Source organism: Gopherus evgoodei, chromosome 4 (genome assembly GCF_007399415.2).
Source record: "Gopherus evgoodei ecotype Sinaloan lineage chromosome 4, rGopEvg1_v1.p, whole genome shotgun sequence".
Classification (NCBI taxonomy): Eukaryota; Metazoa; Chordata; order Testudines; family Testudinidae; genus Gopherus; species Gopherus evgoodei.
In genome coordinates this window covers 98,995,649-99,010,823 of record NC_044325.1, presented here as the reverse complement: position 1 = coordinate 99,010,823, position 15,175 = coordinate 98,995,649, and the positions used below count along the sequence as shown (strand labels likewise).

Below are 15,175 nucleotides of genomic sequence, written 5' to 3'. Positions count from 1 at the left end.
CTCCAGATGAGGGCAACAGAAAGGGCATGGAAGGAGGGGCAGCACTTTTAAACTTTCCTTTCCACCTCTCTCTCCATCCTCCCCCTCCCACCATAAAATGAGACCTTCGACCCCCAGCTATGCTAGCCGAGTACAAACAGCTGAAGTCCACTAAGTGTTCTAAAACTTGAGTAGATTGCTGCAGCTTGATTTCATTACTACAAGAATTGAACCATGAGATACGGCAGTCAATATTATTCCCCAATCAGATAGAAAAGTTGTTCAAGATGACTCACCAGGTTTTCCTCCAGCCACTCCTGTATACATCTTGCTGTATCCCCCGGTATCTGATTTCGTAATGCTTCTCTCTCTTGAGGATCGTCTAGCATTTCTAGTGCCATCTTCAGGTCTTCTAGCAGATGCAAAATTCGGAATGTGCCCAAATATACTGATGGAGCAGGTGACACAATGTCATATATGCTATTTGCATATTCTGTGGCTGCCTTAGTACCTAATACAAGTAGTAAAGAGAGGGAGAAAAGAGGTTTTTATAAAAATGTTAAAAGGTCTCCAATAAATATATGGACATAATTTGATGATACAACAATAGCTACACTCCAGATGCTACTCTGTGGGCATTATTAACAATTAAAGAAAAGGTAAATATGACATCTTTCTGATCGCACTTACACATTTTTTAGTTAGCTGTTATTTAAACAGACAAATAAATGCCCCCTTTCAGAATGAGGCAGAGGTGAAACATTCAGATCACTACATTTTTAAAAAGGAATACTGGGTCCAGGATAGATTTGCTAAAGCCCCATAAACACAAACCAACCCCCCAAAACCATCTGCAATTATCCTTACCAACCATTAGATGTCACAATGTAGTTGAAAGACCCCACACTAGCCCCATTTCTCCTGTATTACAAAAAAGACTTTTGTTGTATTTTAGTAAGAAATCCAGGTGAGAACAGGTTTCATTACAATCATGACAGAAAAAACTAAGCTTTGATAGAAAAAAAAATCATAGCTATATAGACCGCTAGCAAATCCTCTCTCACCCTCTTAAAACAGAATCCAGCCATACTGAGAGAGAGAAAAAAAAAACTTTCCTCAAGGCACAATACACATGCAACTCCACTAAAGTTTTAGAAGAGGGCAGAAGTTAGCCCTTAGATAAAGCCTTAAGTTCCAAGTTCCAAAGTATCAGCTTGGCATTGATTAAAATTACCAAAAGATGGACAGGAAATTGGAACTGGAAAGAACCCATTGCTGATGTAATGCTTTCCTATCATTTAAAAAAAAAACCCAATAAGGTGGGATTAGGAGACATTTCCCCATGGCATAATGTAAATTTAACTCCTTCAGCAGGGTCCCCTCCCTTCATATGGTAATCATGCACTGACTGGGTTGAAAGAGTGCCAACTAAATGCAAGCCTCAGAAATTTGGATTGTGGCTTAAATATGGAGGAGTTCATTTTCCTTACACAGGAAAACTGGATAGCATCCTTAGCTTAGTAAAACATTTGATAGCACAGAAGACAGTCATCAGTAAGTTAAGCCCCCCCAACAATGTGAGAAGGGAGTGTCAGAAACAAAAGGAGAAGCAAATAAGGGCCAACACAGGGCAGGGGAAAACTTCTGTTTATAAGGCCTTGGCTACACTGGCGGGTTACAGCGCTGCAACTTTCTCGCTCAGGGGTGTGGGAAAAACACCCCCCAAGTGCTGCAAGATACAGCGCTGCAAAGTGCCAGTGTAAACAATGCCGCAGCGCTGGGAGCCACGCTCCCAGCGCTGCAAGCTAATCCCCATGAGGAGGTGGAGTACGTGCAGTGCTGGGAGAGCTCTCTCCCAGTGCTGGCACTGCGACCACACTCACACTTCAAAGCGCTGCCGCGGCAGCGCTCCCACGGCAGCGCTTTGAAGTTTCGAGTGTAGCCATACCCTAAGTGTCAAACTTCAATTAGAACATAGGAATTGCCATACTGGGTCTTGTTCCATCTAGTCCAGTATCCAGCATGCGTACTACAGAAGAAACCGAAAAGAAACTCAGTGGTGTGCTATATGTGAGATAATTTGTTCCTCCGTGAAACCTTCTCTTAACCCCTAACAGTTAAGAGACTGGCATAAACCCTTAAAGTTTTTTTCTTCCTTCAAAAACATTTTTGTTAATATTTTGTTGTAATTCTGGATATTATCTATATCAATGTTCAAGCCCTTGCTGAATCTTGCTAAATTCTTGGCCAAAACAACTTCCCGCATCAATGAGTTCCACATTTTAATCATGGCTTGTGTGACTCTCATGAGAATGGTCCCTGAAGAGGCACGGGGAAGGCGGGTGGGGTAGAAATGAACTGTAGGGTATAACCCTTCCCCACAGTATCGGGGACCCAGCGGTCTGAAGTTATAGCAGTCCATGTGGGGAGGAAAAAAGAAAAGCGGTTAGAGAACAGCAGGACAGACGGATACAGAATACTACGCGCTAAGGTATAACTGGTAAGAAGAATAAATCCAAGCCTTTTCTTTTGGTAAATAAAGTGTCTTCAATGTAATCAAATTTCTTCATCAATGACTCAGGGCCTATTCATCACTCACCACCAGGGGGCTATCAGGCTGGATCTTGCAAGGCGCTGAGCATTCTAACTTCAATGCAACAAAGTCTATGGGACTACTCACATTTTTAAAATTAAGCACATGCTTAAGTGCTTTGCTAGATTGGGGCCATAGTGCTGAGCACCCTGGAAGATCAAGCCCCTATATGGGTAACTTTCATTTTCTGGAATGGGAGCTAGGCACACAGATCCCAGTGCATCATTGAGAGAACATAATCCTTCCTCTCCCCTTTCCAAACACACGCACACACTCTCCTCTTTTGTGCTGTTATTTTAAATCCAATTTGCTGTGGGTTGCCATTGCAGCTCTTCTGCTCTTTGACTAAAGGGGGGAAGGGAGGGCAGACAAATCCCCCTGGAGGCAATGCCAAGGCACAGTTCACCAGGGAGAGAAGTGATGTAGAAATGTAGAGGCTCATTCAACATTTTAATGCATACAGCTTCCTATTTTGCTGGCTGAATACTGGCAGGACTCAGATCATTGACTTACTTCCTCTTGTTCGGTTCCTAAATATCTTTGTATTAAATAGAAAATGCCTTGTTCATCTGAAAAGGAGAATAGAAGAAAGAAACTGAAAAAACAGAACTAAAAACCCACAGGAACTAGTTTAATTAAATACTGTTTATGTTCAATTTAACCAAGTCCACACTAAAACTGCAAAGAGCACAAGCGAGTTACAATACAAGACAGACAGGTTTCTGAAAGCAAGAATGAGGATCGTCTTGCAGCCTGAAACCTGATGAGATGCTAGGATCAAAAGAAAGACTGCACGTGTTTTCCTACCATTCCCTTCTTTCTTAAAAGCTCAACAAGGGAAAGATGGTTAAAGCAAAGGCACCTATCTGGAACTCAGGAAAAATGGCCTCACTTCCCAGCTCTGCCGCACAGACTCACTGGGTGATCTTAGGCAAATCATTTAATCTCTCTGTACCCCAGTTTCCCATCTGTAAAGAAGTGAGAAGTAATATTTCCTTTCTCCCACCTTTTGTCCATATTTAGATTATAAACTCTGTGGGTTAAGAATCTTCTGATACCATGTGTCTATTCAGTGTCTAGCACAATGGGTTCCTGATCTTGGCTGGGGCCTCTGGGCACTAATGTAATACAAATATGTTTTCCATGTGGCTCTTTGTAAAGTGTTTTTGGGACCAATTCAAGTAATCTTTTTAGGGTTAACCAACTCCTTTTTTGGCCTGCATATCCAGATAGTGGGTGACTGAGGTTACAAAGCTTCTGCACAACATATTTAAAAGTGAGGGGGAAAAGGACATCATTTTCAGTTACACGTTTCCTATTCTCTGAACATAAAAGCGTGTTTGCAGTTCAAAGTTCTTTGGAGCCATTCAGTTAATTCCAGGGAAAGGTTGCTTTGGGGTAAATATATAAACAGTTGGAAAGAAATGCATTTGCAGCCTTGTGAAATAAGTTACCAAAGGGAGCTATAAAATTATAGTGAACAGGAATTGGGGTGGCGGAGGCCATGGTAAATTGTTTCACAAGCCTAGAAATGCTAATGTCAGCTTTGTACATATTCTACATAGTGTCATGTTTTGTGTAGCTCCAAAGATTTTAAAAATATTTTGTTAGCAGCTACATAGGGATTTCCAACACTAAAGGCAAACTGCAGCAACTGGTTATAATGCTATAATCCTAGGCAGCTACATAACTGCATAGCTACATTCAGGGCCGGTGCTTCCATTTAGGCAACCTAGGCGGTTGCCTAGGGCTCCAGCATTTCGGGGGGCCGCATTTTGCCGCCCTCGGCGGTGGGGGGTCCTTCTGTGCTCCAGGTCTTTGGTGGCAATTCTGCGGCGGGTCCTTCACTCGCTCTGGGACCCGCCGCTGAAGTGCCCCGAAGACCGGGAGCGCGGAAGGACACCCCCCCACTGCAGAATTGCCGCCTATCGGGAGCACGGAAGGACCCCCGCCTAGGGCACCAAAAACCCTGGCGCCGCTCCTGGCTACATTCCCTCATAGGTGCTGGGAAATTGAGTTCAGGCTTGCAGTTTCCTTTCGATTCTTCTATTGGGAAGACAGGGTCCACTTCCCCATGGAAAGGGTAGAAAATTCATCTAAATCCATGGCTATTGGGCAGTCCATTGAAGGCAAGGGCCACCAGCATGAGAACCCTGTGTTAGGCCATGCTCTTTGTCCCCAATCCCTTTACCTCAGGTTGTATTGCATTCAGAGGGATTCCAACGGTAGCTTTTATTATCTTTTGTATTATTGTAGGGCCTACAGGAACCAACCCAAGATTTGGGTCCCACTCTGCTAGGCACTGTACATGCACAAAGAGAGAGATATCTCCTACCCACCAAAATACGTAGAATCCCAACTAAATGTGGCAAGGGGAGAAATGGGGGATACGCCAGCAGCCTCAAAGCTAGTGTGAAGAAATGCCTGCACCATAGGTGGATTACCATTGATCCCAGCAAAAGGTTTAGGGGCAGAACCACAGACCATTTTACCAGGCAGAGGAAAGCAAAATCCACCCTTGTCCCCACCAAAGTAACTTAGGGAAATTCTGTAAAGAGAGTCTCAGACAGATTTCCTTTGCCAGACCATCTCCTGCAGGTTTTCTAGCCTAATGAGATTTTGATATGATGGGGACAAGAGAGAGAAGACATCTTTTCAGTGCAAAATCCAAAATGAACTTATCTGCCCCAGAAAGCTTTGTGGTAACTTTAAGTAGGCTGTAGAGAACAAGAACACTATCAAAAAAGCTGAATCTCTGAAAGTATATAAATAATACATTCTTTGGTTTGTAGGGGAAAGGAAGGCATTTAGCCTCAAATAGTCACAAGGCTGCTTACATTTTTGTGTTATTTTTTTTTCTAATCTTAACTTCTGTTCATAATGGAACAAAACAGCATTAAAGACAGAAACTCTATGGATGATAAAACTTGTTAAAAACTGACAGTCTTCAAAAATTTAATTGACAAACTGAATGACTAACATGAACAGATTTCTGAACCACAAAAGACCTTTGTGCTTCAGATTCTCCATCCTATGGGATGATAGCTAGCATGTTTTTAATGCCTCTTTTTGCCTACATTACTGTATTTTCTGCTCCTTGCACTTCTATTCCTTTTAAAACATATAGCTTCCACAATGGGAAGCCTGGAATTATATATAGCTTGTAGTTTTCTTGGGCATTCCATAGGTAAGTTTTAAATTAGTTTCTAGAAGGTGGAATATGAAGCTCCCTCACCCAACTTCTGTACTCTCTATAGAGAAACCAAACCCCTTGAAACTTCATGTGGCACACTACAGCTCACAGTAGCATTTTCCTGGGAAATCTGGGAAATTAGGGATGTAAATATCAGTTTAAAACGTTAATCAGTTAAACAATTAAAATTATATCATTTAACTGGTTAACTGTTAACCCAGCTCCCTCCAGCTGGCCAGAGCAACGCGACCGAGATCGCTTCGTCTGGCCGGCATGGTGCACCCAAGGCTGGGGCCACTTCGGCGTGGCCGGTGCTGAGGTCCTAGTGAGCCATCCGTTGCCTCTCCATCCGGCCCAGCGCAGGGCCAGCCGGGGGTGGGGTGCCGCCCCATGGGGCTGGCTGGCCCAGCACTGGGGCTGCTCTGGCCCAGCGCGGCTGGGGGTGGGATCACTCCGGCTGGTGCAAGGCCTCCAGGGTTAACAGTTAAGGTCGGTTAATGGTAAGTCTAATGCTTACCGGTTATCCGTTTAACCTTTTACATCCCTATGGAAAGCAAGTGTTTTGAAGTTAGTGACCCAGATCCTTCAACACGTGTAGGCAGCTTTGTGTCGCTCTAACAGTAGTGTAAGCGTGCCAACATTCTTTCTGAAAGAACTCTCTCTGAAAGGCAACTTGTAAAAATGTTGGTTGAGCCAATCAGAATTCTCTGTCAAGGAGCCAACTCCTAGAAAGGTCATTTTTGGACACAGTACTGGATGCCACCAAATGATGTCACCTTCTAGTTTGGAGGTACACAAGGCTAAGGTATGCACATTTTCCCACCTCAGGACCCTAAAATAGCCATTCAGGTTCAGATGAACTGAAAATTGGTCTAATCAGCTCAATCCATCTCTACTGAATACCTTAAATAATAAAAGATATGGTATATATAAGTGGCACATATACTTAATTTAAATGTTGTAGTCTTACAAGAGCCACAGGAACAAAATGGTGCAATATGTTTTACTGTGTGTTAATTCAGAAATGTGGTGCTTGATTATGTTTTGATGATATAACACTTGTAGGCTTGGAGTATCTGGAGTTATAGTTGTATAATTTAAATGGCATTTACTTTCCATCCAAGGTTCTTGATTTAGAACTTGTTTTGATTGTAACATGGTTTTGAGATCTTTGCCTTTATTGTTTTGTAAAAATAGAGAGAGCTAACTGCTGATGTTCTAATTTCGTACTGATCTGTGGAATCTTCCTCACATATGTCTCAACCATTTCCTTTACTGACATTTAAATAGCAGACATTCTCAGTTGTTGGTTGAAGAGTAATTTTAGAGACAGCAAGGTGTACAAGACAGACATATTTTCTTAGCTGAAACATGGCTCTTAGTGTGCAGGTGTAAGGCGACTGTTGTCCCCTTACTAAAACTCAGTTGGGGTGTTTTGGTTGGCTAGCTCCTAGTACCAAAAGAAAGGGGAAGGGTCAATGGGAAATCAGGACACAGAGTGACAGTCCCCAAGAACAATGGGGAGAGGCCAATGCTCCAGGTCAGCTTGATTGACAGGGCGGGCAGGCTAATCAGGAGGACGGGGTGGGGGTCCCCATCATCTACATGAACCGGAATTGCCTGGGTCAGAGTTGGGCCGAGCTGAGCTGGGGAACAGAGCCGTGCCATCCGGAGGGGCCAGAAAAGCAGTCTAGGAAGCAGGTCAGTGCTGGGAGCAGAGTCACAGAAGCAGCCCACAGAGCAGACCTGTGCTAGGAGGAGAGCTGTAGCAACCAGAGCCAGAGGGGCCAGCAAAGCAGCCCAGGGAGCTGGAGGCAGAGCAGAAGCAGTACTGAGGCAGAGTGGAGCTGGAGCTGTCTGGAGCCAGGTGCAGTGAGCAGCTGTGGTGAGCGAGGGGGACCCTAGGCAGCCCAGCACAGGGAGATGCCCCCATCTAAGATGCCTTGTAGGCCAGACTTGGAGGGGGGATCGTAACCCGAACAGGGTGGAGGCAATGCTGAGAAGGAGCCTGCCACCTAAAGCCTGAGGGCGTGTAGCGACCACCAAAGCAAGTGTCCAAACCGCAGAATCCCTGAAGCATAGCCAGGGCCTGAGAAGGCGGCCTGAGATTTGTGAGGAACAGACTGAACTTCCCTTACATTCCAGAGATGCTGGTTGCAATGTCCCCATACACAGAGTGGGGTTGTGTGTTTTCCTTTAAACTTTCCCATTTTTTCTTTATTTTTTAAAATGGATTCCTGTTTAATAAATTGTATTTGTTTTGAACTGTACATAATGATCAGTGGGTCAGGGAAGCATCCAGTACAGAGAGAGCACCCCAGAGTGGGAACAAACTAGCCCCTGCCCAAAGTGACCACAACAAGGTTGGGGGTCGAGCCCTGCAGAAATCCTGGGCTCAGCCTTGTTGGGATTATGAAGACTGCCCCACAGGAGAGTGGAAGTAAGGCTGGTTCCTGGAAGCTTTTTTAAAATACTACAAAACAAATTACAAAACAAAAACTGAACTTTTAAGGACAGTGCTCTGGTAAATTTATCTGCAATGATCAGCACCTTACTTCATAAACTAATCAGAGTCCCACTGATTTCAAAAGGAACTACTCGTGGAGAAAGGCAATCAATATAAGGGTATCAGAATTGGGCCCTGAGTTTACAGCAGTTAAGGTTACCCCAAAGTAGTTAATTAATTTAGATAATTATTTGTGCTTCATTGATTCGAAAAGAGAAACTGATTTAAAAAAGATAAATGTGGCAAATTACATGTTTATTAAATGAACCAATTCCTTTCTATATTTAACATATTGCACAATTTACGTGAGCATTACATTTCCCTCTTAATGCCACATTAGCAAGATATTATGAGTACTTGAAATGTACAGAAAAAAAATGATTAATGATCTCAGCACTAACTGCTGTGTTATGAAAATCCACCAGGCATCAGAGGCCCTGATTCTAGTCCCAGTTTGATGAATGATTCACTGGGTCAGATGCTGTGGGTCTCGGACCAACGCCTGCAGGGTTGACGAGTGAGAGCGTGCAGGAGGGGGCTGAGGGTTGGAGCTGAGGGGTTTGGAGTATGGCAGGGAGCTCCGTGCTGACGCTGGAAGGGTTGGGGTGTGGGCTCTGGCCTGGGGGTGCCGGTTCCGAGGTAGGGCCAGAAATAAGCATTCAGGGTATGGGAGGAGGAATCAGGGCCAAGGCAGGGGGGTTGGGTATGGGAGTGTGTGAGGGCTCTGACTGGGGATGCAAACTCTGGGGTGGGGCTGGGGCTAAGAGGTTAGGGGTGTAGGGAGGGTGCTCTGCGCTGGGACCAAGGTGTTTGGAAGGTGGAAGGGGGAATCAAAGCTGGGGCGCGGGAGGTCAGGGGTACAGGCTCTTGGAAGTGCTTACCTCAAGCAGCAGCTTGTCCCACCTGTGGCTCCTACGCAGAGGCATGGCCAGGTGGTTCTGCATGCTACCCCATCCGCAGGCGCAATCCCCACAGCTCCCATTGGCCATGGTTCCTGGCCAATAGAAGCTGCAGAGCTGGTGCTTGGGGCACAGGCAGCATGCAGAGCCCCCATGGCTGCCCCTGCGTGTAGGAGCTGGAGGGGGGACATACTGCTGCTTCCAGGAGCGGCGCAGGGCCTGGGCAGGCAGGGAGCCTGCCTTGTCCTGCTGAGCTTCCGACTAGACTTTTAATGGCCCGGTCAGTGATGCTGACCAGAGCCACTAGGGTCCATTTTCGACTGGGCGTTTTGGTTGAAAACCAGACACCTGGTAACCCTACTCACTGACTCATCAGGATCTGCTGACTAGCAGAAGACTCCTGACTTGTCACCTCTCCATAAAGCTTCCTGTTCCTGCCACACCCCTTGTCTGAGAAACTAGTGTCTAGGCCTGCTGCTGACCAGACCTCTGAGACCAAGTTCCTGCCTCCTCATTGGCTTTTCCCTCCTTGCTCCCATTCCTCACATCATCACTCCTTTGCCCTAACTCCAGTTATTGCCGCTTGGCGCAACTCTGACACTGGCTTTAACCCTTGATGTGACTTCTAAATCTGACTCCAGCCTCACCCCTGGAGTGATTCTTGACTATGACCCCACCTGTACTGTGGGCTTCGACCATTAGGAGGCCCTGATAAAATTGTTTGATTTCAGCCAAGTCAATTAGCTTCTCTTGTGTCATTTACAGAATGGAATTAATAATACATACCTTTGTAAAACACCATGAGATCTCTGGATGAAGATATTAAAGGGCCTATCCACTAATTAATGCTCACCTGCTTCCGAAGTTTTTTTTTTTTTTAGGGCTGTCAAGTGATTTAAAACATTTATTGTGATTAATCGCACTGTTAAACAATAATAGAATACCATTTATTTAAATATTTGTGGATGTTTTCTACATTATCAATTTATTGATTTAAATTACACCCTATCCCGATATAATGTGACCTGATATAACACAGGTTCGCATACAATGCGGTAAAGCTCTGACACACTGCTCTGAGCAGCGTGTTAAGGGTGCTAGGCCAGGCTGGGGCTTAGGGGTTCGATAAGGGGCAGAGGGCGAGGTCAGGGGACTCCCCGCCCCGGGACTGGGGGCAGGAGCTGTGGAAGGGCACTTTTGTGGGTCCTGGAGTCCCAGAGTCGCTGTCAGGGGGCAGGGGGGGAACGAGGGGGGACAGGGATTGGACCAATCAGGGGACAGGGGGGTTGGGTATGGGGTGATTAGGGACGGGGGTCTCTGGAGGGGACAGTCAGGGAACAAGGATTGGGGAGGCCAAAGCAAGTTTGATACAATGTGGTCTCACCTATAACACGGTGAGATTTTTTGTCTCCCGAGGACCACGTTATATCGGGGTAGAGGTGTACGCCACAGAATACAAAGTGTACAGTGCTTACTTTATTTTTGATTACAAGTATTTGCACTCTATAAAACCATAGAAATAGTATTTTTCAATTCACCTAATACAAATACTGCAATGCAATCCCTTTATCATGAAAGTTGAACTTACAAATGTAGAATTATGCATAAAAATAACTGCATTCAAAAACAACAAACATTACATTTTAAGAGCCTGCAAGTCCAGTCAGTCCTATTTCTTGTTCAGACAATCGCTCAGATAAACAAGTTGGTTTACATTTGCAGGAGATAATGCTGCCCGCCTTTTGTTTACAGTGTTACCTGAAAGTGAGAACAGGTGTTCTGATGGCACTGTTGTAGCTGGTGTCACAAGATATTTACATACCAGATGCACTTAAGATTCATATGTGCCTTCATGTTTCAACCACCATTCCAGTGGACATGTGTCCATGCTGATGACAGGTTCTGTTCGATAACCGTCCAAAGCAGTGCAGACTGATGCATGCTCATTTTCATTATCTGAGTCAGACGCCACCAGCAGAAGGTGGATTTTCTTTTTTGGTGGTTTGGGTTCTGTAGTTTCTGCATCAGAGTGTTGCTCTTTTAAGACTTCTGAAAGCATGCTCCACATGTTTTCCCTCTCAGATTTTGGAAGGCACTTCAGATTCTTAAATCTTGGGTCGAGAGCTGTAGCTATCTTTAGAAATTTCACATTGGTAACTTCTTTGCGTTTTGTCAAATCTGCAGTGAAAGTGTTCTTAAAACAAACAACGTACTGAGTCATCATCTGAGACTGCTATAACATGAAATATATGGCAGAATGTGGGTAAAACAGAGCAGGGGACATACAATTCTCCCCCAAGGAGTTCAGTCACAAATTTAATTAATGCATTTTTTTCAACAAGCATCATCAGCATGGAAGCTAGTCCTCTGGAATGATGGCCGAAGCATGAAGGGGCATACGAACGTTTAGCATATCTGGCACGTAAATAGCTTGCAATGCTGGCTACAAAAGTGCCACGAGAATGCCTGTTTTCACTTTCTGATTAAATTATAAATAAGAAGAGGGGAACATTACTTCCTGTAAATGCAAACAAACTTGTTTGTCTTAGCAATTGGCTGAACAAGAAGTAGGACTGAGTGGACTTGTGGGCTCTGAAGTTTTACATTGTTTTGTTTTTCAGTACAGTTAGGTAACAAAAAAAAAATCTACATTTGTAAATTGCACTTTCACAACAAATAATCCAATACAGTACTTTTATGAGGTGAATTGAAAAATATTATTTCTTTTGTTTCATTTTTACAGTGCAGATATTTGCAATAAAAATAATACACAATTTGATTTCAATTACAACACAGAATACAATATGTGAAAATGTAGACAAACATCCAAAATAATTTAATAAATTTCAATTGGTATTCTATTAACAGTGTGATTAAAACTGCAATTAATCATGATTAATCTTTTTAATCATGATTAATTTTCAATTAGTTGTGTGAATTAACTGCAATTGATAGCCCTAGTTTTTTATTATTAATTATTATTATTATTAATATTTCACAGAGAGAATCAGTGTCACAAAGGGAAATACAATTTAGGTGGTCTTGGCTCCCAGTGTTGTACTCAGATGATATCACTTGCTTAGTATATTAGAAGAAAGAAGGCAGGTTTTGGCAACAATAACCCAAATAGTTGAAATAACCTTCTGCAAGATCAAACACACTGAAAAAAAAAAATCAGGAAATTCCAAAGTTCAGGTTGTTCTGGCAATGTTGGGTAAGGAATGAGAGAGAGACACAATGCCACATTCGTACAATCATACGGCGAGACTCTTGACTTTTTTTTTTTAATCAAAACTGCACCCAGTCATTTAAATAAGTCCTTCACATTCACCAAGAGAAATAATTCATGACGCACCAAATTATTTGCAGTACACAGAATCTTTGATGATGCACTTAATTCCTGTCCAGACACTTACATGCAGTTCAGTACAAAACACCAGAGACCTGGTTGGCAACAGAAACAAAATCAAAACAGAATGCAGGTAGTTAATATGTACATCCTCTGGAATAGCTGAGCAGTGGGACAACTTAAAAAGTATACCAAGATGGTTTAAAATTCAAACAAATACTCTTATGGGAAACAAGGAGAATGAATCTGACTAAGCACCGTGGATATCAGGTCTTACTCCCCATTTGAAGGGGAGTTAGGAAAAGATGTGACTTGGGAGTGCTAGTAAGAGACCCCAGGTTATTTCCTGTCTCCTGTCACACTGAGTTAGGGTTACAAAGTTTATAACCTTGTCACTTCTAAATTTTTTTACGTGATCACAGAACAGATGAGAATTAGCTAATTCAGCATTAACTAAACAGCATTTAACATCCTATATCAAAAAAAAAAATAAGCCAATATTTGCTGTCTTCTCCTATTTACTTCCAAGATAAACTGAGGACTGTATCTTTATGACAAGATCTTGATAAATATGTTTCCGGTAGTGGTAGGATAGGAAATTATATATTCCTCTGTCAAGGATCTTGTCTCAAAGGAGTCATTTATTGATGCATTTCCCCTTTCATATTCCTATTCTTTATATGAGTGTTCTAGTTGGCAATTTCAGAAGACCATTATTGTAATTCAGATAATCTGAGTATACTCTGTAAAATTTACAATACATAAATTTAATTAAAGTCTGAGACTGTAGGGAGCAGAACATCCACAGTATGAGCTATTTATTTCTTTTGTTCATCTGAAAATATTCTAGTGTTTTTATTAATATATAAAAAGAGAAAGACAATAGAATGCTAATTGAAATCCAAACTATTAAGGTAATTATACTGTATTTGGAAGATACAAAGAATACCACAAAATACAAAGATTATCAGCTTCAGCCACTGTTACTGTTGGATGTCCAATTACTCTTATCCAAGAGGAAACTAACAGCTTATTATTTCAATTATTCCATTTCAATCACCATTATTTCAATTATATCCTTAACAATGCATGGCTTGAGTAAAATTCTGTAATTTCTGTTTATTACTAGTTGTAAAGTATTACATATCTCTATCAAAGAAAAAGATAAAATACAAGCAACTTCTTCTCTCTTGAAAATACTATGAGTCACAAGTAAGATGGAAGGGAACAAAATGCTGGATGACACAGTGCTGGGAACAAGAACATGGAAAAAGTGGCTACAATGGGTTCTCCCACCCATTCCATACAACTATAAGAGTTCTATACTACCCATCAGTTGTTACACATCATTTACTGTACTTTTAAAAGCAAAGTACCAACTGATTACACAAAACAGTATGAAGTGTTACCTGTTAGGGCTGAGCCATTTCAATCCCTTGTGAAGCAAAGCCATGAATTCTATTTTATTTACAAAAGACTATGAGATTAGCTCTCACATAGTATGAAAAGATATTGGATTACAAATGAACCCAATGATGATGTGCAGTCATTCAAGAGGAAAGCATGTAGCCACCGGGAAATATTCTGATTCCATAAGGCTGAAGTGGGATATTGATATGAAATTCATTCCAGCATGCACATAACTCAGAAACCAAAGCGACAAAGAAAGTTACTGGCATTTTTCATCCACTGGTATTCTCGAAATCTTAGTGCAGAGAATTAAGCTTGGGCTGTCTTGGTGGAACAACAACAGGCACAATACCCTGCTAGACAGGACAGAACATAAGAATGACTCTACTGAGTCAGACCAAAGGTCCATCTAGCCCAGTATCCTGTCTTCTGACAGTGGCCAGCATCAGGTGCCCCAGAGAGAATGAACAGAACAGGTAATCATCAAATGATCCATCCCCCGTTGCTCATTCCCAGCTTCCAGAAAACAGAGGCTAGGGACAATATTCATAAGAAGACTAATGGGAGCAGAGTGGGGATGGATGGGAAGAAATGAAAATCTACAGCACCACCTACACAGTCTCTATGGATAGAAATTCCATGATTGAAAAATAAGGGAAGGTACTACTGACCACCTGACCAGGATCGTGACAGTGACTGAAATGCTCAGGAAGATTAGAAAGAGGTTCACAAACAGAAAACCCAACAACAATGGGGGATTTCAACTATTTCCATATTGAATGGGTACATGTCGCCTCAGGACAGGATGCAAATATAAAATTTCTAGAGACCATTAATTACTACCTCTTAGAGCAGCCAGAACTGGAATCCACAAGGGCATAGGCAATTCTTGATTTAGTCCTAAGTGCAGCACAGGTTCTGCTGCAAGAGGTGCATACAGCTGAGTCACTGAGTAACAGCAACCATAATGTAATTAAATTTAACAGCCTTGTGGGGCAAGAGGAGGAACACCAAAGAAAGCCATCACAGTAGTATTTAACTTCAAAAAAGGGAACTACACAAAAATAATGAAGCTAGTTAAAGGAAATTAAAAGGGATTGAGTGAAATGCCTGCAAGCTACATGGAAACTATTTAAAAACGAAATATATTCCCCCCTCCCCGCTTAAAAAAAAAGTAAGAGGACCAAAAAATGCCACTGTAGCTAAATAGCAGGGTAAAAGAGGCAGCTAGAGACGAAATACCATC

General features: G+C 42.6%; 1 protein-coding gene across 6 annotated transcripts in view; it reads right to left on the bottom strand.

Moving 5' to 3' along the window:
• PPFIBP2 (PPFIA binding protein 2) overlaps positions 1–15,175 on the bottom strand; it is a 210,665-nt gene that overhangs the window by 121,251 nt on the left and 74,239 nt on the right. For all 6 annotated transcript variants that reach the window (XM_030560305.1, XM_030560306.1, XM_030560308.1 and 3 more), the window contains exon 3: positions 276–490. In XM_030560305.1, the coding sequence (XP_030416165.1) occupies positions 276–490 (215 nt within the window). The remainder of the gene's footprint in view (positions 1–275; positions 491–15,175) is intronic.